Genomic DNA, 25,401 nt, shown 5'->3' on the forward strand with positions numbered 1-25,401 from the left:
CTTTGGATTGAGAGGTTTTGGTTTTTGGTCCTCCTCCTTTGTATTCTTTTTTCCTTTAATCTCATGCAGTGATAGAGAGTATCATCTTCTTCTATCTCTCTCATTACCATTAAAAAAAAAAATCCTACATAGACACAAAGCTCAAAGATCGTTGTTGAAGCAAATCGGTTGCTTTACATGCTCCTGCCCCAACATGGGATGTGCAAAGCGGTTGTGTTTACATGCTCCTGCACAACACTAGATGTGCCTATGCTCATAATTTTGAAAAGAACTAGAATGTCTTTGCTTACTATGGGTAAGCACACCAAACTGCTGGAACTCTCCATCAACTATTCTAGTGGAAAGTTATTGTATTTTTTTTTTTTTGGTATTGAGGATAAATTTCTTCTCGAAACTCCGAAGTCAATGTACACCAAAGAAGAAAAAATACAAACTTCAGTCACACAAATTGGCACCCCAATTCATGCAATGTGTAAATCAAGACTCACAAATACAGTAGATTGATGTATGAATTTACAACTCACTTCACAATCGTCCTACTAACCAAACTTCACTAGCGTCAAGATGGCTAGTCTTTTTAGAGTAAGTGAATCGAACCCACAATTGGTTTTGCCAATCCATTAACCCTAAGGGGTTAAAGATGGAAAATTGTTTCAAGAGTTTATTTTAGCATTACCTTTTAAGGAAGAGTTAGGTGACTATTTAATTAAGAATATATTTACTGATAATGTAAGATTCTCTGTATCTTGATTTTCTTTATCTCAAATTTATTAAAAATTCACTTTCTCGTATTAATTACCTGTATCGATATAAATACTCTCACATATGAAAGAATTTCCTCAACACCGTGTGGTTTAACATCAGGTCAGATTCATTCTAAAAAAAAAAAAAAAAACATCAGGTCAGATTTTTCTGTTTTTTAAAACAATTTTCTCAGTTAACGTTGTGTAGAGCATATCAGAAAGGAAATTTGAAATAAGAAGAAGGCCATGCCCCAATAATTAGGCCACGAAACATGGTAAAGTTGGCCGGTGGTTAATTAACTACTTTGCCCTCTTTAATGCACTTTCATTTTTTTATAATAATTCACGACAGGCCCATCGCCCAAACTGCACCTTCACGCGTCAAAAGAAAATCCTTTCTTTCTTTAAAAATTCGTTAAAATAAGACCCCTCTAGCTTCTACGTGTACCGCGTACATTTGGCACTGACGTAAATATTCCCTCAATTTAGGGTCAATCATTTCCCATTATTCCCCATACTTCTCATGCCTTGGTCCCAAACTCCCAACCCAACACAGTGAAACTCGTCTCTTTCCTCAACATCATTCAATCTCTCTCTCTCTCTCTCTCTCTCTCTCTAAGTTGAGTTTAGTGGGTTGGTGTTTAATTCACTTCAGACTCCTTTGTTTCTCTCTCTCTCTCTCTCTCTCTCTCTCTATTTCTTCTCGTTCTGGCTCCTCCACACCCACCATGGCTGAGGCAACAAAGCACAACAACCTACCCATCAATGGTGGAACATTGATCTCAGACATGAAGAGCCTCTTCTCCATCATCAAAACCAGAAGAACTGTTGCCTTCGCCTATGGCTTCATGTTTGCCTTTGTTGTCTTCACTGTTTTCTTGGCCTTCAATCCAAACCCCAACTCTGGTGCTCCTTGGTTCACTAACATATTCAGCACCAGCAGCACTGCTACTACTTCTGGTAGTGGATCTCAGTTCTCTTCCTTTTTCTCTTCTTTCTTCTACCCCAATGCTTCTTCTTCCTCCTCCCAACAGTTCCAAAGTTCTGTTCCTTCTCCACAAACACAGCCATCTAGATCTAGTAACACCACTGTGAATAAACAACCGCCGAGCCAAACTCAGCCCATTGTGAATTCTGATAAACCACAAGTTTTGAGCCCAAATCAGACATCAGATTCCCCATCTAACGCTTCCTTAGCGACCCAGGACAGTTCAAGTTTGCCTAAACAAACCCTTGTGAAAAACCAAACTCAGACCACCCCAAATTCTGATAAGGCCACAGTTTTAGAGGCAAATCAGACCACAATTGCCGCCCCAATAATTCCGGTGGCGGTGCCGGTGCCGGTGCCGGTGCCGGCCAATAAGACCACGAGTTCACCTCCGAAATCGGGTTCCAGTGGGAAGAACGACCCTAAGAGTGTTGCTGAGAAGGGTGTGACATCGAATTATACGGATGTGTTGAAGAAACAGAGCAATGAAACAAAATCCAGTGTGTCGGTGAAGGAGGGGAAGGATGATTTGATCAAGTCTTTGTTGAGTTGTGATTTGTTTCACGGGGAATGGGTCGAGGATGATTCATACCCTCTTTACGAACCTGGGTCTTGTCCTTTGATTGATGAGCAGTTCAATTGTATTCGTAATGGTAGACCTGATAAGGATTATCAGAAATTCAAATGGCAGCCTAAGGATTGCAATCTCCCAAGGTATGTGGTGAAAACCATTGTTTTTTACTTTTTTTTTTTTGGAATTATTTCTTACATGTTCAACTCCAATTCGTTATTTTTTTTTGATATGTTTATGAAATGGGTATTGGAACTGGCTTTTTGAAATGGTTTTTTTTTTTTGTTGATAAGCTTGGATTAGTTGACATTCATACCGATCTGTCGAATTTAGATTTTGGACTTTTTGATTCTGTTCAGCATTGCTAAAGATTCTAAATTGGAATTTGATCATTAGTTCTACCGCCTTTAGAGCGTTTTGCAGTTTTGGGTTTTTATATTGCAATTGATCCATTGATATAATTTATCTTTATGATTGACCAAGACTTAATGTGAAATGTTGCTTATGACCAGGTTGGATGGAAGTCATATGTTAGAGTTATTGAGAGGAAAGCGCTTGGTTTTTGTTGGTGATTCTCTGAACAGGAATATGTGGGAATCTCTGGTTTGCATTTTAAGAAACTCAGCAAAAGATAAAAGCAAGGTTTATGAAGCCCATGGAAGAACCCATTTTCGTGGGGAAGCTTCATACTCGTTCATATTCAAAGTACGTTTATTCTATCATTTGACTTATTCTGTTCTTAGGTTGTGGCCGTTGTGCAGCAACATTTCCTCAATTTAGTGGAACTTATTTTTTACGATGTTCTGTTTAATTAAATGGACTGGCAGGACTATAGTTGCACAGTGGAGTTCTTTGTTTCTCCCTTCTTAGTTCGAGAATGGGAAATGCCGGATAAAGATGGATCGAAGAAAGAAACACTTCGTCTTGATTTAGTCGGGCGATCATCCAATCTATACAAAGATGCAGATATTCTCATCTTCAACACTGGACACTGGTGGACACATGACAAAACCGCGAAAGGGTACGTTTAGTATTATGGTCATAGTTGTCGCAAGTTATTATTTTTAAAAACCAGACCGGTGCTGCTTGTAGTTTAGACCCTTAACCTGTCCACGGGAACTAAAGTAGCGTAAACATTTGCAGGAAAGACTATTACCAAGAAGGTAGCCATGTTTATGGTGAATTGAATGTTCTGGAGGCATTTCGGAAAGCTTTGACTACGTGGTCCAGATGGGTTGATGCTAGTGTTGACACGGGGAAAAGTATGGTATTCTTTCGGGGTTATTCTGCCTCCCATTTCAGGTAAACTGGAATGATCATATTAACCTTTATTTGTGATGCATTGCACTATCTTGTCCTTCCATTATTTGTTTTCTTTTAAGGTTCCTCATCACCATTCAACTTCAAGTTAAAAATGGAAACCAACTCTTATGTAATTAGTGATTGTAACTATTCATAAATAATTGAAGCCTTTTCTCCAAAATGTGTTTAAAGTTACCAATTTCTTTCTTAAAAAATTTGCTGGCACTTGAAGAATTTATTATCTTTTCTTCAACAGTGGTGGACAATGGAATTCCGGTGGGCAATGTGACAGTGAGACTCTACCTATCTTTAACGAGACTTATTTAAGGCCATACCCGCCAAAGATGCTGGTACTTGAGAAGGTGTTGAAAAACATGAAACACCACATCACCTATCTCAATATCACAAGATTGACCGATTTTCGGAAGGATGGCCACCCATCAATCTACCGGAAGCAAAACCTTTCCCCAGCAGAAAGGAAATCCCCAAAAAGCTTCCAGGACTGCAGCCATTGGTGCCTTCCAGGTGTTCCAGATGCATGGAATGAAGTTCTTTATGCCGAGCTCCTAGTAAAACTGCACAAGAAGAATCTGCATCAGCAACTGCAACAGCAGAAGAAGAGAGCATAGGTAAAAGTTACACGAGCTTAAGAAAGCCATAATTCATACATACTCAAAACTGTGTCTAAATCACACTGTAGCACTATACTTCCTCCAGTTTTTGCTATTTCGGCATTATTCATAAAAACATGGAAGCAAAGTTATGTGAAGAGAAATGATGTTCTTGGAGACATGAACCTGAGCTTGTAGTAAACTTATCTGTTTATGTGAATGAAGAGAGCTGAGGGAAGAGTGAAGAGGGAAAGAGGGTAGAGAGGGATTTTAGCTGGTATTTTCTCTTGTAAAGTCATCCTTCTTTACCACATCTTGTTCTTTTAGCCTTAAAGGCTTGAGAATTGTAAATGTCTTAATTCTATTTATTTAGTTCTTTTATTAAAAATAAAATAGTGGGATATATTATAATAATATGTTCCTTTAATTATTTCTCTATGAAGTCACCAACTCTGTACTGCTTTTGATGAATTTATAATCTGATATCGATGTGTTTTTGTTTAGTTTATGCTGAGGAACCCTTTTCCAACTTCTCACATGGGATGTTTGACCGTAACTTAGCAACATTCCAATCCATACTATAATTGAGAGTCAGGAGATCCGTGTTTGAATATAATTTGTTATATCTGGTCATGTTTTCCTTCCCCTTTATTTTGTTGGGAGTTGAGACTGGATTCTTAGTCGTGAGAGCTAAGTCTAGTATATATTTTGTTTCTTTGGTCTGAGAGAGTAAGAATAGTTTAGTAGTTTGCCCTTTTTTATCTTCTTAGGTGATATGTCGTCGGCGATGATCTTTGTTTACAGTAACTCATGGATTTTAATGGAAGGAGGAGCTTCAGTCCGACGACGATCTTTGTTTACAGAACTCATAGATATTAATTAGCGCTTCAAACTCTGGCTTCAACATTCGAATCTCATTAAAGATGGCTTCTTCCATAGTTAAGTCCAAACCTGTTGTATTCAAAGCCCGGATAACAATAGCTGCATCACTCTAAATCCACCTTCTTGTAGCCTTCACTTGGACAGAGTTGTAAACCCATGCAGTGCTGTCATTGCTTCAATAGCCAGGATAGAAGGGTGGCCTGGAATTACATTATGGGCTGCAAATTTCATTTATCCCATCTCATCTCTTTAAGATCATACCCACCCCAGACACATCATGCTCACTGGTACTGAAACATTAAGCTTTATGCACATACCTGATGGTGGAGACCACTTTTCAGCAATACTAGGAGCCTTCTACTCGGTAGTAGGGTGGGCGCGGTTTGGTGTTGGGCCAAAACCGCAACCGAACCGCTTCATTTGGTTGTGCTATATCCAAAACCGCAACCGCAACCGCATTTTAAAAACCCACACCGCTTACTTCGGTTACACCCTTTTGCGGTGCGGTAGGGATCGGTGTCGTTTGTGTTCGGCTTTCTTTCTTTTTTCTCATATTTTCGACCAAAGTCGATAAATTTAGCTGTCCTAAAATAAGCAAAATCAACTATCAAAATATCAACAAAATAAACAAATCATAATCTATTCACTAAATCAAGTAATGAACATTTCAAATAACCTGTTCATGAAATCAACATCTCAATTAGATAAATAACATTAACAATCTGTCAGCATCCCAGTTGGTGTTGTTCCTGTGCTTGACCCAGTTGGTGTCGCATTGGAAGTTTGCGATGCTCCACTTCCCTGACAATGAAATCAACACATAATTTAGCATAAATGAACATAGTTTGCGATGCTCAACTAATTTGCTGTACTAGTAGCTCAATAACAGTAAACAATAAAACAATCAATTAACAAACACTCATTGTCAAACAATTATCAAACACTCAAATAGTCATTTATCAATCAATTATCAAACACTCTGTAAAGGAAAACTAACGAAAACCAATTATCAAACACTCTGTAAAAAAAAAAAAATACCACACTGAAATCAACAGATCAACAACAACCAGACTTGAAATCAACAGAACAACAGCGTTAAGACTTGAAATCGAACTCAAAATCATCACTATCCACACAATAGCTCAATCATGATTTCAGACTTCTCAAACAAACTTAAGAAGCAGTGATAACAAAACCAAATCGATTTGAAGAACTAAAGAAGAAAGTAAGTAAGAATTGAGATAACATAAACAAGCTGAACCCAAATCAATTCGAAGTCGAACTCATAATCAAGGTGAACCCATATTCGAAGTCGAACTCAAAATCAAGGTGAACCCATACTGATTCCATCCGGAGATGAGATGAGAGGACGTCCTCGATCGGAGTTAGTCAGCTTTGTCAGCCTTAGTCGACGTCTTCGGTCGGTGTTGGACTACTGTGCGTCAAGAGAGAAGAGGGTTGTCGTTGTGAGTTGAGAGAGATGAGAGGACGACCTCGGTCGGAGTTAGTCGGCCTTAATCGGTGCCTTCGGTAGCCGTTCGATTGCTGCGAGTCGAGAGAGAAGAGCGGCTGTCGCTGTGAGTTGAGAGAGATGAGGGTCTCGACGAAATGAGGCAGAGTCGACATGAGTCAACTAGGTTTTCTTCAATGAAAGCAATCAGGTGCAATAAGGAGTACGTGTAACCAGATTTGAACCAATCAAAATTCGACAACTATTAAAAATAATATCAATATAAATATAAATAATATTAATTTAAATAAATATTAATTATTTAAACCGGTTCGGTTTTTTTCGGCCGGTTCACAAGCTGAACCTGGTCCAGGACCGTATATATCCGGTCCGGTTCGGTCAAGTCTTTTTTTTCCCCATGTTTCATCCGGTTCAGTCCCCGAGCCGATTCGGCCGATTTTTGGCCTCCGGTTCGGTTTCTGCCCACCCCTACTCCGTAGGCACGACAATTAGATGACCCGGCTTCTTTGCTTCCGAATAAGCATCCAACCATTCTTTGTTATTATTAATATCTTGCTGCCCTTCAACACCTTTATTCTCATGCTTAAAGCAATTTCTATTTCTCCAAATCAACCACACCACCACTCCAAACAATTGTAATTCTTCCTTTGTTGACGTCTGAATAGCATGCATAAACAAATCAATGAAAGTAGGCTCCTACCATCTTTTATAAACTCCATTCCAGAAAGAAAACTTCCAAACCTTCTTTGCCTTTACAAAAGCCCATAAACAATGTATTGTGGTTTCATTCTCTCTTCCACAACGAAAACAAACAAAAGAATTACCAATCTGGCGTTTGGCTAGATTTGCGGCACAAGGTAAGAAATCATGATCATGCGCGTCAAAGGAATAATTTCACTTTATTTGCAACATTCAAGCTCCAGATAGACTCCCAAACCAGATTCTTCAAGGGAGCTCGCTATCACTACATTGAGCTACTCCATTCTTAATCTAACACAGATCTCAAGGTAACCAACACCCAGACTAGACAGATTTAGTCTTAGTTTGGGATTGCTGTGCTGTGAGAAGAAGCACTTCCAAATTTGTTGTGAGAGGAAGCACTTCCGAACTTGCTGTGAGAAGAAGCAGCTGAGTGTTGGTAAACTGTTTTTAAAAGTGCTGTGAGAGCGAAAAGCAATTTCTGAGTGTTTGGTAAGTTGCAAGGAAAAAGTACTTTGGCTGGGTATAATTACCAAAATAGTCATGAATCCTGCAAATACTTCTAAAATACATGATTTTGTTTTTTAATTTTGTACCCGTACCAGATAAAAGTTATCTCATGTATTGTCTTGTACACTTGGTCTAGTGGCATAATCTCCCCTTGTAAGTGGGAAGTTGTGAGTTCGACTCACGAAAAATTAATTGTAGCATTTGAGTTATTTACCTAATAAAAAAAATTAAAAAAAAATTATCACTACTATTAGACTAACAATGTACAACCCAGACTGCATAGCAAGATATTGTCCGCTTTAGGCTCCACCCTCACGGCTTTATTTTTGGGCTCCCACCCAAAACGCATCTCACTATAGGGAGATGAGTCTGCACAAATAAGACATATCACCGCCATGTGCGTGAGATCCTACAAATAGTAATTATAATCTAATTAACTTGAAGGGATTTTGTCCATTTACACCATTTTTAGAGATTTTTTTCCCACTTACCCCATTAAGTTTTTTTAATTCCCTCTTACCCAAAACACTCTAAGGAGGTCTTCTCTAATACCCTATTAAGATTTTTTTTAATTTTTTTTATTCTTTTTAATACCATCTTACCCTCACCTCTTTGTTACTTAGAGAGAGAGAGAGAGAAACCATAGGAGACTTCGCCGGAGCCCGGTCACCGGCAGCTAGATTCGGGTCATCTGTCACCGCCCACCTGAATTTGCTAAAAATCTCAAGGGAAATTTTTTTTTTTGCCCCCTATAGACATCTATTACCCCCTATTAGAGGAGCAATATAGGTCTATTGCCCCCCAATAGACGTCTATTGCCCCAATAGTCTATTATCCCCTAATAGACGTCTATTGCCCCTCAATAGATGTCTATTGCCTCAATAGTCTATTATCCCCTAATAGACGTCTATTGCCCCCCAATAGGACTTTCAGTTGCCAGAATGGGAACTAATCTCCCTAAATTTAGACAAATAAAACTTTCATTACAGAAAAAAAAAAAAAGCAAGGAGATTACATCAATTAAACGTCTATTGCCCCTTAATAGACATTCAAAACTCTTTTTTTTTTTTCTTTCCTTTTGTCCTATTACTTTAAAAAAAAAAAAAAATATTGGGCACCCATGTCTTTCTTCGCCGATGCTCGTCTTCTTCACCAGTTTCAGACCTGGACTGTGAGAGTCCAGCAGCCATATAATGGGTAGAAGGCAAGGTCATGGACGACGTACGACAGCCTAGATTTATGAGTTACGATCGAAAACTCGGCGTAGGGCAGCCTTGTGACCTTGGATTTGTGGCTGAGAATGCTCCAATCGGAGTTCTTGGCGGAGCATCGAAGCCTGACGGGCCTCCGGTTGGGTGACGTTCGACTCCGATGAGGGGTGCGAGAGAGAGTCTTGATGAAGCATCGAAGCCAGAAATGTCCATGGAATCGAGCAAGGAGAAGCTCTGTCGGTATCGAAGTCATTTGTGATGGTCCGGATATGATTTTGTTCGAGTTTGAGACCCGAGACCCAGAAGCAGACAACATGATCTCAGAAACTGCATAGTCCGGCCATTAGTGTCGCTAGAGTTAACAGGGACAACGAGAGAGAGAAGAAGAAGTGATTTTGCAGAAAGGGAGGAGAGAGAGAGAGAGAGAGAGAGAGAGAGAGAGAGAGAGAGAGAGAGAGAGAGAGAGAGAGAGAGAGAGAGAGAGAGAGAGAGAGAGAGAGAGAGAGAGAGAGAGAGAGAGATGTTGTAGTTTAATTATTAGGCTTAGGGAAAAATGGTCAATTGATGTCAAATTGTGTATGTGGGAATAAAAATATGTTGTTGGGGTAAGTGGGATAATTTTTGCTCATTTTGGTCCTTTGGGTCAAGGACCCTAACTTTAAAATATAGATTATACATTATTGAGTAACATAGTAAAAGATCATTTGATAACCAATTTTATTGAAAATATGTAAAGTTCTCGGTTATAAGCTGCTTGCTTGCTTTTCTTTCATGACTTTATAGAACAATTAATTAATGCATTAAACCTATCGAAAAGTCTTTCATGGCAAAATGTACATATAGCGACTCCAACTTAATTAGTAAAGACTGTCGGCAACTCTGCAAGTGAAGTTCATAAAGCAGAACAAAGAGGTCGGGTACTTAGTGTTCACTCAAAAATCGTCTCGGCCACGTGGCACTCGGCCGAGGTCTTCTTGGCTTACACGCATCCTTCTGGCTTGGTGACGTGTGCGCGGGCGTGCCAACTCGTAGCAGAGAGGTCGAGCGAGGTTTTCATCTAGATTACTGAGTTTGTGCTGATCTGACTTCTAATCAGTTGATTGTGGGCTGAGGAAGGAATGATCTAGGCAGCGGGGTTCTATCTGCCTTGGATGCAAGGACTTTACATGATTCGGCTTTGCTAGCCGGAGTGTTCGTGCTGTGCAACTCGGTGAGTGAATGTGAAAGTGCGAGTGACAATTGATAAATCTATAGGATGCAGATACTCACAAGTCACAGTAAAAACAAAATCAAAGTATAAGGTGTTACCCTGATGCCTTGATTTAATACGAGTACGGACGAAGAAACGCATGAACCCTAAACACTTGTTTATATGATTTTCTTAATATGATTTGTGAAAAAGTAAATGCAGGAGAGTAGATGCAAAGAAATTAAGTGCAGGAAAAATAATGAGCAAGAGATATAAAGAATGACAAAATAAATTTGCAAGAATGTAAAGTGCAGGAAAGACAAGAACAATACCAGTAAGTAAAATAATTCACGAGAGATATTGTAAATTGATAGAGTGTAGAGATGCGATAGAGAATTTAAGAATGTTGAATTTGTATTGAGCTGTTGTGTTTTTGGTCGTGGACCTCTAACAAGGATGTCTACAACCTTTTTTATAGTACAGAATAAAGATGATAAAACAAATACAATCTCAGCTTTAATTGTTGAGACTGGATTGATTACAAATTAAATTCTAAGAATAAAATTCCTTTGATGTGCATAACTAGCGATCAACCATCATGACTCTTCAATGCTTATTTTTGTAACAGACCATCATGACTCTTTAATGCTTATTTTTGTAACGGCCACACTTAGTGCTGCAATGTCTCTAAAAGTACATTTAGTAGCTTTTATCTGCTCATAATGTCCTGCCATCAATGTCCCTGACCAATTAAAACGGGCATTGGATAGGACTTTCTCAGCCACAAGTAAACCAGAAATCGACAATGAGGTGAAGCGAACCGGACCTCAGCTGAAGTGAGCCAGGCCTCGGTTGAGGTGAAGTGAGCTGGACCTCGGTTGAGGTGAAGTGAGCCGGACCTCGGCTGAGGTGAGCCGGACTTCAGCTAAATATTTATTATATCACGGCTTACTATGACCCAGGCCTGCTTCATGTGGGACCCGGCTTAACGTCATGTAGGCCTTGCCAAATTTAGGTTCAAACACCTAGCTAATAATTCGCTTAAGGGATTATTTATCATCATATATGCAGTTGGTCGGTTAATTGGGTTATTTTTCCAACATTTTTTTCTTTTTTTCCGCTAACAGAGTTAGCTGCGGTTAAGTGAGATGCCATATGTCAACATAGGAGTGGATGGGACAGCTGATTTCCTCCCGGATTGTTGGACTTCATATTGAGTTCTAGCCCCTGCAGTTTTTGCTTTGAGGTTTCATTGGCGCTGGTGGCATTGGTTTTCTATATGAGATTTCTGAAATGCAGTTCATGATTGCTTTTGCTTGTTCCATTACACAAAATGATGGCATGGAATAAAAAGAAATTGAATTTAAGCTTATTATTATTGGAAAACCATGTCAAAGATTTAAATTGCTTTTCCTCTAGCTACAACAAACATGACCATCCTACTCAAACAGCAACCGGCGACAATCACAACCTGAATTTACTCTAAGTACTAGTTAAATTTATAACCAAACCAAACAAAATTTAAAACATTTGTAGTCTTTAATCACAAACCCACTACAAATGTGCCTATGATATTCGGCAATGCAGTTATTAGTACTCATCTTTTACTTCTCATGTTGAGTTGGAATGAAGTGCCACCAAAGATGCATAAGCACCTTCAGTGATATTCATTAGAGAATCATGGCTACCCTTCTCAGCAATCACGCCGTTCTTCACCACAGCAATTATGTCTGCCCCTTTAATCGTGGTAAGGCGGTGAGCAACGACCACAGTTGTTCTATTCAGCATAACACTGTCCAAAGCATCTTGTACTATGCGTTCTGATTCTGCATCTAGTGCACTTGTAGCTTCATCGAGCAAGAGGATTTTCGGGTCTTTTAGAATAGCCCTTGCAATGACTATTCTTTGCTTCTGCCCTCCAGATAGTTGAACCCCTCGTTCCCCGACAGAGGTGTCATAGCCATGAGTTAGTAAAGATATGAAGGTGTGTGCATTTGATGCTTTTGTGGCAGCAATGATCTCTTCTTTAGTTACATCTCCACGCTTGCCATAAGCAATGTTAGTCCGAATGGATTAGTTAAAGAGAATTGGTTCTTGACCAACCAAACCTATTTGTTGCCTCAACCAGTTTAGCTTGAACTTGTTGATTTCCACTCCATCTATTAGTACGCGACCTGAATCGGGGTCATAGAATCGCTCTTTGAGAATTGAGACCTACCACTGTCGATTTCCCACTACCACTCTCTCCAACCAAAGCAACAGTCCGTGTAGAAAAAAAAGTAATAAGCTAAGCATCATGCTGCAGTATCTGTAATACACCAAGTCATGATTTGTAACTACCTTTCCGGAGGGTATTTTCAAACAAATGTCTTTAAATATCTGCACATCTGGCCTTGTGGGATATTTGAAGCTAACATGCTCGAGATCAATTTCTCCGGTTATGCTCGATAATGTAGTGCCTGTATCGCTGCTCGAATCAATCATAGGCTTGCTGTCAAGAATCTTAAATATCGAAGCTGCTGAGTCCTTTGCTTTGTTGGAGTCAGGACCCATACCACTAGTCACTAGATTCTGAAACCCCTACTGCTGAGATTGTCAAAGCAATGAATACCTGAAAAATAATGATTTAGAATTAGAGCAAAAAACACTCATGAATGGTGAATGGAACGAGGAAGAAGTTTGAAACCTTACCATGAATACTTGTTCAAACGTAGCTTGCCCATTTTTCACAAGAATAGCTCCAATATAGAAAATTAGCGCATTTGTACAGAACATTACGAAGAACGAGAAGCCAAAACCTACTCCACTCACTACTCCTAACCGTACTCCTTGTTTCATAGGAGCATCGCACTTCTTCTCGTAGGCTTCCATCACCTTCTTTTCAGAACAAAATGATGCAACAGTTCGAATGCTACCAATTGCATCATTTGCCACTTGGCTTGCTTCTTCATACAAAACCTGTAGGTAAATTGAATATATAAGCAGCACATTAAGTGTAGAATATAAATAACTTGTGGGGAAAGACTCGACTGACCTTAGCATCTGCACTAAACCCTTGAAGAAATTTTGTTTGCAGTACTCCTTGCATAATCAGCAATGGCGACATGGCTAAAATTATAAGCGCTAGTTTCCAGTTAGCTGTAAAACTTATAATCAACCCTGCTATGACTGTCGCTATATTCTGTGCAATCAATGCTAAAGCATCACCAACAAGAGCCTTCACGGTTGAAGCATCAGAAGACAACCTTGCACCAATGGCACCACTAAAAGTACACAATGTTTCAGTTAAAATGTATAGATAACTTAAAGCTCATTTAAATACTGTTTGTTTATCTCACCTTGACTTTGCAGGATCATCAAACCAACTAATTTGTTGGTGCACAACCTTCTGGAATGTCAAGGAACGAATTTGCTTTATCAATTTTCCACCTGCAATTGCAAATAAGATATTCTGCACTGGAATGACAGCCAGTGCAAAGCATCCCATCCCTACATACACTCCTGCCCATGTTTTTGAGTCTTCTCGTAGCTCGTTATGCGGTTCATAGAACATTTTAATGACTTTTGAGAGTAGTAAGCCGAAAACAGGAAAAATTACTCCATGACCAGCTGCAGCAATGGCGCCAAGAAGCAAAATTTGAAGCTCATTTTTGTTCAGCATTGCCAACCTTTTGATGGAAACTGTTTTACGCTCTTCAGGATCAACCTTAGGTTTTCCAAGGCTCTCCTCGTCTTGTACTTCAATTACGTGCCAGTTAACTAGAACAGGAGTACCAAAGCTGCAAATGGTGGAGGATAGCCGGCTACCTGATGAACCTCTGCTTAAAGATGTCCCTATTGATAATCTCTTGCTTCCAAAGCTACGCAGTGTTATATTTATCTAAACTAGTATCAAGATCAATTGGTTCCACATCTTTTTCTTTAGCTCCCTCCTGCATGCGAATTAGTTGGTTGTAAGCTCCTTCTGGATATTTGGTCAATTCATCATGAGTACCTACAAATCAAATGAACAACAAATTTATTTGGACAACAAGTCTATTGTAGATTGAGATTGATAGAGTACATATGGTTTCGTCTTACCTTTTTCAACAATTTCCCTTTATGCACCACTGCTATTGCATCAGCATTTCTAATCGTTGTCAAGCGATGAGCAACAACAATAGTTGTCCTATTTGACATTAATCTCACAAGTGCATCTTGAACTATTCGTTCAGACTCGGTATCTAGAGCACTTGTAGCTTCGTCGAGAAGCAGAATTCTTGGGTTTTTCAAACTGGCTCTAGCAATTGCAATTCTTTGCTTTTGTCCACCCGATAATGATGTTCCATGCTCACCTACCATTGTGTCTAGCCCCTGTTCAAAAAAAAAAAAAAGAACACGTGAATCTCTACTACATAGAACAAATCCTTACATATCATCAAAATGGTTGACACAACGTACAAAACAATTAGGTTCACCGGGGGCAGCTTATCAATGAACTTTGCTGCATTTGCAAGCTCTGTGGCTCTTCTAATCTCCTCTTCGGTTGCATTTTCTTTCCCATATGCTATGTTTCTGTTTTATTGTTGTTGTAAAAAGATTTGGTTCCTGACTTACAAGCCCAATCCTTTCCCTTTTATTGATCTAAGATGTAAATTCTTTAAATCTACACCATCTATAAGCACTTCACCAGCTTCTGGATTGTAGAATCTTTCTACCAGGCCTATCACTGTTGATTTCCCACTTCCACTCTGCCCAACCAAAGCAGTCGTCGTGCCATTTGGAACATGCATGTAATGAGAATCCAGCAAAGATCTGCACATCTGGCCTAGCAGGATACCTGAAGTACACATCTTTAAGTTCGACCTCTCCTATAATATTTTCTAATACAACTCCAGTAGTATCATAGGGATCAATCGTTGGTATTCGCTTGATGGTCTCAAGCATTTTGGATGCAGCAGCCTTCCCTGCTGTAAATGCATTGAGAGACGGTGATGTCTGTCCTAGTGACCTAGTACAAAAAATTAAGTAAGCGTTACCATGATTCAAAAGAAAAACACCTAATTTTGCCCCAAAATGTAGATTATAGAGTACTAATATACTTACATTCCACCAGCCATCATTGCAAATAGAACATTAATGACTTGGCCCCCGTTATAGCCTTTCACATCAATGATAATTTTGGATCCGTACCATATGGCAAGTCCATAAGTGCTAAATACAATAAGCATGAATGTACCAAGTCCAATCCCTGTGGCTAGTCCTTGTTGAACCATGTTTTTGTAGGCAATTTTCAGGTTTTGGTTGTATTTTTCTATCGCTTGCCTCTCTCCGGTAAAAGATGCAACCTATAATGCACAAATTTAACTATAACATAGTTATGTACTTTGATAACTTAGATAATGATATTAAACATCAATGCCTAGTTAAAGAACTTACTGTTCTGATGGCTCCAACAGTCTGTTCTACTATACTACCAGCTTCCGCATAAGCACGTTGCCCGCGTGTTGACATTTTTGAAACAACAGTGGCCATGACTCCACCAGCAATGACAATAGCAGGATAGCAATACCAAGGTTAGAAGCCATCCTTTGATAAAAGCAATTACAAAACCGCCGAAAAAAGTTGAAATGAGTTGTATAAACTTCCCCACCTACATATATCACAAATCAACAAGATATAATGAGTAAGAACTAACCATTGCAGCTACCGCTGCATAATGCCACTCATGGTAGTGATTTAACTTGTGAAGTATCTTAACAAATTAGCTGCCTTTTCTCCCATGGCATCTTGAATGAGAATGCCAGAATGTTGTCCCCTGACATATATTCTCCCAATGATCTCTCCGGTGTTAGTTTGGGTGTCAAAAAATCCAATATCTTGTCGTAGTATTGTTTTCAAGTACAAGCCTCTAATTCGAGTGGCTTGTCTTTCCCCAGTCACCATCCAACAAGACACCTCTACACATATATAACAACCATCGAGCAATATAATAGTAAGCATGACTAATTTTAGACTTTGTTTTATTGCTAAAACATAATCAAAAGCCAACTATGTGTGGCTACTTATCCACCTAATTATCAAAGTAACACTTACGCAAAAATGCAGCAAGACCGGTACCAATGGCCAAATATAAAAATTTTAGAGACACCTGAAACATATATATGGAGGAGGAATTAGTAAATTAAATGAGAAAGGCTGCAACATATAACTTATCACACTCGTTAAATAACCCAATTCGATAGCCCATTTCCAATCGCACTCAAACTTCCGACAACCATTAATGAAATGTCATACCGATCAGCAAACATAAACAACTTGTAAAAAGAAACACTTTGCTTATCTTGCTCACTAGCTTTATACTTAAACATTGTCCTCTCTCCTCCTGGTTCCATGGTTAAAGTATCTTTTCAAGTTGTGAATTGACCATCATCACCATCTTTATATGTATATAAAAAATAAATAAATAATTGTTTGTTTTTAAGGTAGTTGCAAGTTGTTATTTGTTAGTTATCCTAGAGGTAGAAAATGTGCTAGTTATTCCCTTCCTCTCTGGCTCTCTACTATTTTGATATTGTGTGTTATTATACTTATATACTTCCTCTCTCGCACTCCTAGAGACCAGCAAAATAAGAAACTCATACTTGTTCAGGTGGAAGTAAAACCGTATGGTTCAATTTAGGGTTTATGCACGTGCTTCCATTCTAAAATTTGCTATTTATAACTATGTCTTTATTTAAAGACACGCAATCAAATTGTATAACACTTTAATTAATATTACCAAGTACCACGGATTTATATTGAAATTTTAGTAATATTTTTCTTGTTTAGGATAATGAGGCAGTGATCCTAATTTTAGAATATTTTCTTCAACATAAAGGCTACTTACACATTCGATACATTTAGCTACCTACAGGAAGCCTGCTCACCTAAAGAATAGTATTTAAGAGACTGTAAGGGAAAAGTGAATATAATGGTTGAAAATAAAAACACAGTTTTAAGTTTTTATAATTTCAGCTTTTTAATTTAATATATGTGATTGAGATGCATTTATCTCTCACAGTCCTTTAAAACTATCTCTTAAGTAAGCAGGTTTGTTGTAGAAAGTATGATAGAAAGCAGTTGGAACCACACAAAAAAAGTTATACGGATTTCAACTTTCAAGTTCATATAATTGAGTCTTTGTAAGGAAACTATTTGAGATATGCTAAGTAGCTCATTTAATATTAATTTATAGAGTGCATCTACCGCAAGAATTCTTGCACTCAAATTGTTAGACAATGATATAGCGTACTGATAAGTTTAATTTAAGGGGAATTTGATTCTACACTCAAATTCACCCACACCTTTTAGATTAAACTCATCTATAAGATTGTTTTAATATACACCCAAACCTATTAATTAGGTTTATCTAAAAAAAAAAAACCTATTAAGTAGGATAAATATTAAAACCCATTGTTGTTAAGAATTACTAAAGCTGCCACCATCCCCAAACTTTCTGTAGATGCAACTCTTGAGAAGGTTGCACAAAGACATCATCCAGAATTAATCAACTCTTGATTCCAGCAATTGAAATCAATATCTGGGTTGGAGGTTATGTAATCTCCACATTCAAAAGCTTGAATTATAGGCGCCTAAGTCATTCTCTCAATGATTTAGGTACAAATTGTGAACTCCCTGAATAATAGGTACCTAAATCATTTCTTATGTTAAAACCCACACGATGTTTAACACCTGAATGATAGATAAAATTATGCAATTTTACCTATGGTTCATTATACCTAAGTTATTCCCTAATTGATAGGTACAAATTGTGAACTCCTAAATGATAGGTACCTAAATAATTTGCTTATGTTAAAACTCACATGATATTTAACACCTATATGATAGAAAAAATTATACAGTTATACCTATGGTTTATCTAGAAATACCAAATTTAGCAAGTGAAAGTTAATGACGAGTGTGTTGGATTATTCTATTTCATTTCCAGTAAATAAGGTGAAATGAATATTTTACTAAAAAGTCAACGGCTATATTTGAGGAACATTTTACCTATTCAATCAGAAGGGTAAAATAGTCAAACTAAAAAAACGTGAAAAATCATAATTATAGACTTAAAACCTATAAGAAATGTTTAATTATGTGAATGGGTGTAGACTAAAAGAAAATATAGGAGTGAGTGTTTCCTAATATGGGTGTAGACTAAAAAGTCAACGGCTATATTGAAATACTGCAAGTAGCAGGCTTGCTCACTTAAGACTTAAGAGACAGTTTTAAGGGACTGTGAGGAACATATGAATCTCAACCACATGTATTATATATGGTATAATTTATTATCCACAATTAAATATGATATAATTTTTCAATTTTTAAAATTTAATCAAATAATTAATAATGAAAATGAATATAATTAATATAATTTGCAGAGAGAACATATAGGAGGAGAGTTAAATAAATTTTGAAAGATCCTCCCCTGTAATTTTAGAGTATGCTGTAAAATAGGAAATCTGTTAAAGAAAAAACACGTTATGTGTCTTCGTCAAAGTAACTGATGAAGAAGGAATTAGGAAATTAGCGGTTACAGCTCAATCATCCATTATTCTCATTATTGTAATTGCTATTACCATTGTAATCCTCACCCTATATAAAGGGATTATCTAATGAAATGAGTAGATGAATTTTTTCATTTTACTTTTACACGTTATCAGCACGCTCAGAGCCAATAGCAAGAAAAAAAAACCTAGATTTTTTTTCCCTTTCACGTTATCAGCACGCTCAGAGCCAATACCAAAAAAAAAAAAAACTAAATCTATCAAGCCGCGCCTCCGTTCTACAAGCACCAAGCAACTCGTGCGTCAGTCAGCCAACGACAACCATGGCCCACATCTATCCTCCTGCCCACCTTTGTCACGCAAGTCCATGTGCGCAACTTTCTCAGCCCACCAAATCAACAGGCCTAGCAGAAGCCTAAAAACTCACTACGCACGCCTGCATCAACACACGCGTGCTTTAGGATCGTGTTGTTTTCTCGAAACCAAGTATGTTCTATTTTATTTATTTAATTTCATACTCCGGCAAATTTAATTCTTTACAATTAGAACTTTTGAGCCTATATGGTTAGATAATATTGATCCTTTTAGCATGCCTTGTTATTTTATCTATGTTTTATTATTCGTAGAAATTTGAGCATGCTATATTATTGATGTTATTATGTGTAGCATATATTTTGTTATATATTATTTGTGAAATTTGAGCATGTCCTGTAATTTATGTTACTACCTTCTATAATTGTTTTATTTAGCATGTTATATATAAATTGAGTTTTGCCATGATAATGAAAATTCATGCGTATTATAAATACATAATTACCGCGATAGAGTATTTTCACATAGCATCGAAAAAAATGTGACCATTACGAATCTTGGTCTTGAAATCTAATTCATATCCTTGAAAAATAATTCACATGGATGTCTTTATGACTGCATAATTTATATATATTCTGTCTTGTTTATGTAGATGGTTGATCCAACTCGACCTGAATTTGATATTTTGGACTCAGAAGGACTTGAGTACCATCATTGGGTTTCCAATGTGGATATCGCCTTTGTGGTAAAAGACTACACTGCCACCATCAAAACTCCCACCAACCCCAAAGACTGGACCATCTAACAAGGTGAAAGCAAGTGCCTTAATGTTTCTAAGGCGACATATTGATCCTAACCTATGCTGGGAGTACCTTCAGTTGAAGACATGCAAAGAACTGTGGGATGCCCTTAAGGGACGTTTTGAGAACATTCATGACACTTTGCTCCCAGAACTGACCATTCAGTGGAATGAAATCCACTTGCTTGACTACAAAAGGGTCAATGACTTCAACAAAGACATGTTGCGCCTAAAAGCACGTCTCAATTTATGTGGAAAGGAACTCACAGAAGATGATATGATCCAGAAGACTCTTTCCACTTTTCCTACTTCAGCACTTATACTAGCGAACCAATATAGGCTGGAGTATGACCACAAAAGAATCACAACCTTCAATAAGTTGATCAACCTACTGCAAGTGGTTGAGAGGCATAATGAGGTTCTTTTGAACAATAATGTCAGGCCCGTTGGGACAAAGAAAATTCCTGAGGCTAATTATGGCAAGGTGAAAGGTGGAAAGAACCCCAATGCAAAGGGGGTTGGACGTGCTGATCCCTACCAACGTGGAAACAATGCACCACGTGGAAAGGGACATGGCGGTCGTGGTATGGGCGGTGGAGGCTCTCCTAATATATGGTGCAGAGATTCTGGTACTGGCCTAGTGGTCATAGAAACAAGGTGAAAAAGGTACCTAAGAACCCTTCAGTCAAAAAGGAAAGAGTTGGCAATGAACCATGCTATAGGTGTGGAATTATTGGGCATTGGTACAAGAAATGCCAAGCAAGCAACAGAGTAGCAGCCACTTACAAGAGGTATAGGGACTCTAAAAAACAAGAGGCTCACTAAATGGAAGAAGGAGACCATGACCTAGACGTAAACCTCACAATTGCAGACTTCAATGGTAACAAGGAACTTGCTAAGTCAATGGATGCTCCAGATTATGACTGATCTGCTTTATTTATTTATTTTATTTTTCAAAAACAGTTGTGAAGGCATAATGCTTTTTTTTTTTTTAATTAGACTATTGCTGGGTCTTAAAGTTTATTTAAACAATGGTTTGATGAATTAGATTTCTGAACAAGACCTTGATTTGATTATCGTTGGCCTATTAATAAATTTCGAATTTTATTCTAAAACATTGAATTTATTCAATTTTATTTACTACACATATCGAAGTAGCACTATAAAGATGTAAATCAATACATCTAGAAAAATCAAGAAAAATTAGTAGAATGAAAAGATTATCATTCTACCTAAATCAAAATACTCTAAAGAATATGAGATATATTTTTTTTAATTACTTAATAATACCTCCCATTTACTTGTACTCTTGTAGGAATGAATCGAGGAGAGCTTGAGTGCTTAGTTGATAGTGGGACTACCCACACCATATTAAGGAATAGGCAATTATTCATTGAATTAATAGCCTATAATTCCTCTGTGACTACGATGATTGGATCATCACAAGTAATAAAAGGGCGAGGAACTGCCAAATTTTTGCTGCCTAACGGCACAATGTTTATAGTCACAAACTCTCTGTATGCACCAAGAGCTAATCGAACTTTATCAAGTTTCAAAGATATTAGTGCCAACAGTTATCATATAGGAACCCACTGTGAGAATGGAACCGAATACCTTTATATTACCTCTAATGAATGCGGAAGGAAATGCATTTTAGAGAAACTAATGAATTAATCTAGTGGACTGTACCTCACTATTATTCAGATCATTGAATCTTACGTCACCAACAATGAAATATAGGACATTGACTCATACAGGCTTTGGCATGATAGCCTATGGCACCCTAATCGTGACATGATGATCTGTATTTTAAAGAACTCACACAGACATCCCTTCTTTCGAGTGAAAAATAAAATGAGAAAAAAATCTGCCACACTGTAAGGTGTCGGTCCTAGTACTGCTCAAATGTAGTCATTGCTTTCCCTTAGGTGAGCAAGCCCATCATGTGTAATCTTTATCTTATTAAATATTAATAACATTGACATTTTTACTTAAACAACGTAGTGAAGGTAAATATAATTTCAAGAACCCAAATTTTTATTTTCTAAAACCCCAAAATTTTCTCTCAATTTTGTTTTTTGTTGATATTAAAAATTTATAACTAAAAGAAACTATGCCAAATCCTTACCCAAAAAAATGGAAAGGTTTCTTGTTGCTCGCTCATGCATCTATCGTTATCTCTTAAATGCAGGCACACATATATGTCCTTAATTATGATAAGATTAATGAATGACAACAGTAAATTAATCGTGAGGAATTGTTTCCTGATCTCCTCCCAGAGAAAGTCTTGCGTACGTCACCAATATCATGTGTTTGGTACAGCTGACCAAACAGTGCTATACATGGAAGTGTTTTGAGTATTTGACTTAAAAAAACAGAAGTAATTTCAAAATAAGAATAATTTTTTCAAGATTTTAATTGGGCAGCAGCATCGCTACGTGACACACAGCTGCGTATATAAGAAATTTGCCTCCTCCCATCACTAACATAAGTCTTGCCCCAATATGTATGGCAACTAATCAGAAAATTATAGCACAACCCGTCAAAGCATGCATAGGATGACTTTGAACGATCCTTCAATACGGTGGCTGCAGATGAATCTATAATCGTTGGGGATAAATTCTAACTTTCAATAGCCCTATAATTCAAAGACGTCAGAAAGATGGATGTTCACCAGTCAGACTCATAATCTTTCATTTACAATCATTAACAATATTGGTTATGTTATTTAAACCGAGTGTATCCGTAGATGCAATCTGCGTACGTATCATAAACTACTAACTATCAAGTGACAGACATTACTCCATGGAGATCGACAAACCATTATCTGGTGACAAACTTCTACTACAGATCGATCGCTACTCTGCGACTGCATGAATTGATTCTACTATTAATATAGTTGATACACAAGAAAAAGACGTAACCAAAAGGCAAAAGTAAGCAAGAGAAGCAAGATCTATATGATGAACATTTAATATTGCTGTACTGGTTTCTTCAATCATCATAGTTTCATAGGATATTTCAAACCACGAAGGAAATCCCACATAATATCCTTTCTTTATTCTCATGCAGGACGAGATCATTGGAAAAACGTGACTAGCCATTAATGTAGTAATGTACACCATATGTCATATCTAAAATCGATCATGTCCAACAACAAATAATAACGAAAAATACTAGTGCAATCAATACACAAGAAATTTTAATTAAGTAAAGGAATTAAAAAAAACACAAATGAAGGGGGTTCGTTGATTTCTATCAAAATCGTTCCTACTTTCTCATCCTCCTCAATGAACAAATATATATCATGATCAGTGATCACCCTTCTCCAACTAGTCTCTGATTTCTAAAACTCTAAAGAAGAGAAACCACAGAGACGAAGATCGGGAAAACCCCCCCAAAAATAAACAAATAAAAGTAAAACCAACTCCAAAACCCAAAAATATATACAAATGGATTGTTTAATGGAGTAACAAGCTAGACAGATCTTCTAAAAGATCGATCTCGATCATGCAGCACCTTTGTTAGCTTGGACCTGAGGCTGCATGTGAGCCTGGGCTTGAGCAAAGGGAACGTGACTGTGTAACCTTGAATGGTTATTGGTTAGACCAGAAGAAGGAGAAGAAGACTTGATGGTGGTGTTGGTGGTTGGGTTGGTGGTAGTAGTGTTGGGGGAGGCGGTAGTGACGACGCGCTCACAGGAGGGACACATTGTGAGAGTGGTGGCAGGAAGCTGCATGTAGAAAGGTTGAGAGGTTTTCAAGGCTCTTAATTCTTGCAGTTCCTTTTGTAACCTTCTGTTCTCTTCTGTCAGTGTTTCGCAGCACCTCTTTAAGTACTCACAATCTACTTCTGTCTGCTTCAGCTTGGTCCTGTGTGATCAATTTGAAATTACATCATTGAATATTTCACCAAACAATACAAGCAACAAAATAATTCCAAATCCATGTGTACATGAACAGTGCCCCAAATATTAATACAACAGTAATGGGTTTTCTTAGATCTATTTAAACAATGAAAATAAATACAAATGGAGTAAGGAAAATAAAAATACCTTGCTCTTCGATTCTGAAACCACACTTCCACTTGGCGGGGACGAAGATTTAACTGTTTTGCCAGAGCTATTTTTTGCTTCTGCAGAATGTTAAGTCACAGATTAATCAACTAATAAGTAAATGTTTTTCTTTTTTGGTCATAAAACTAATAAATAAATGTTACGGACATGTATGGTAAAGAATCAAAGATGGAGTCTTTGGTATTGAATTTTTGGTTTTGTCTTTAGCTTTTTGACTTACGGGATTTAAGGTGCTGTGTTCTTTGAAGCTCTCTTCAAGAAAAGCCGATTGGTCCTTGGAGAGCCTGAGTTTCTTCCGAGTCGACCCGTTCTCGTCGTCGTCACTCGCTCTTGAACTCGCTCTCTCCGTCTCGAGCACCTCCAAATCCAAGTCTCTCTTGCTTCTCCTAACACCGAAATCCATCTGGAACGACGACACGGTGCTGTTCGGAGAAGAGAGCTGCGCCGCCGCGTCTTCTGCCTCATCGGCCGTACCCGCCACCAAGGGGAACCGATTTACATCCAGCCCCTTCCCTGGTTCATCTAGACCGGCCGGTTCGGACACTGCCACTGTAATAAAATGCAAAAGTACCCATCTAATCAAAAACCCATTTCAGACAAAACCAACACAAACCCATTTGAGCACACAACAATTAAAGACTCGGGACGTGTTTTGGTGCTAAGAAAATCAACCCACATGACATGGATTTTATTTATAAAAAAAGGACATAGAAAATGAACGGGTAGTTAGTTATTTACAGTTATCAGTGAGCCAGGGGAAGCGAAGCTGAGAAGAAGTCTTCATAACCGGGGCAGAAGGCAAGAGATTGAGCTGAATAGGTGGATCTGATGAAACCCTTCTTCTTCTTCGACTACTCTCATCTTCTTGATCATAACCTTCACGGCTTTCCCTGCTTCCTAGGGCCATGCAAAACCCTAGATCCTTGTTGCTACCCATGCTTGGGGTTTTGTCAAGGAAGAGAAACTGCTTTGGAGCATCGCCTAAGCTGAGAGCCAGCTCCATTTTTGAATGTTAGTTGAAAAATAATGGTGGAAAGGGAGGAGGGCCTTTGAGGAGTATAAAAAGAGAGAAAAAGAGAGAGACGAATAAGAGCGACCAAAGTGAACAGGTCTAATAAATAGAGTCCTATGTCTATCCACTCTCTACATATTTTAATGTAATGTGTGTAAACACAGAAACACAACTCCCTTTTATTTTCTTTTTGGTTCTGTTCGGAGAGAGAGAGAGAGAGAGAGAGAGGAATTGACCGACAAATCCAGGTTGACAAACGCACGTGAATCTATTTAATTATACATCGGTTCATACACGAGACGAGAGAGAGAGAGAGAGAGAGAGAGATCCGGGTCGGAGTCGGGGTCAGACCAAAATAAAAACACAATATAGATTTTATCCTTTTGGTAGTCAAAATATTATTAGCGCATGCATGCTCCGGCTCTGCTGCAAAAGATTGTGTTCTTCGACTATTGTTCTTTTGTGATTCTTAAACATGACTAGATTTGGTAAATC

The 25,401-nt window shown here is 38.0% G+C and overlaps 2 protein-coding genes and 1 pseudogene across 2 annotated transcripts; 1 reads left to right on the forward strand and 2 right to left on the reverse strand.

The window, feature by feature from the left end:
• Positions 1-1,287: 1,287 nt before the first annotated feature.
• LOC112192473 (protein trichome birefringence) lies at positions 1,288-4,647 on the forward strand. Its single transcript, XM_024332227.2, has 5 exons — positions 1,288-2,445; positions 2,815-3,007; positions 3,130-3,323; positions 3,446-3,604; positions 3,861-4,647. The coding sequence occupies exons 1-5, from the start codon at positions 1,472-1,474 to the stop codon at positions 4,231-4,233; spliced, it is 1,893 nt and encodes a 630-aa protein (XP_024187995.1). The 5' UTR covers positions 1,288-1,471; the 3' UTR covers positions 4,234-4,647.
• Positions 4,648-11,788: 7,141 nt separating this feature from the next.
• On the reverse strand, positions 11,789-16,551 carry LOC112194350 (annotated as a pseudogene).
• A 6,371-nt stretch (positions 16,552-22,922) lies between these two features.
• LOC112194845 (homeobox-leucine zipper protein HOX11) lies at positions 22,923-25,018 on the reverse strand. Its single transcript, XM_024335084.2, has 4 exons — positions 24,633-25,018; positions 24,115-24,443; positions 23,874-23,953; positions 22,923-23,691 (listed from the first exon to the last, which is right to left on the reverse strand). The coding sequence occupies exons 1-4, from the start codon at positions 24,895-24,897 to the stop codon at positions 23,328-23,330; spliced, it is 1,038 nt and encodes a 345-aa protein (XP_024190852.1). The 5' UTR covers positions 24,898-25,018; the 3' UTR covers positions 22,923-23,327.
• Between the last annotated feature and the right edge of the window lie 383 nt (positions 25,019-25,401).

Source organism: Rosa chinensis, chromosome 3 (assembly GCF_002994745.2).
Source record: "Rosa chinensis cultivar Old Blush chromosome 3, RchiOBHm-V2, whole genome shotgun sequence".
Classification (NCBI taxonomy): domain Eukaryota; kingdom Viridiplantae; phylum Streptophyta; class Magnoliopsida; order Rosales; family Rosaceae; genus Rosa; species Rosa chinensis.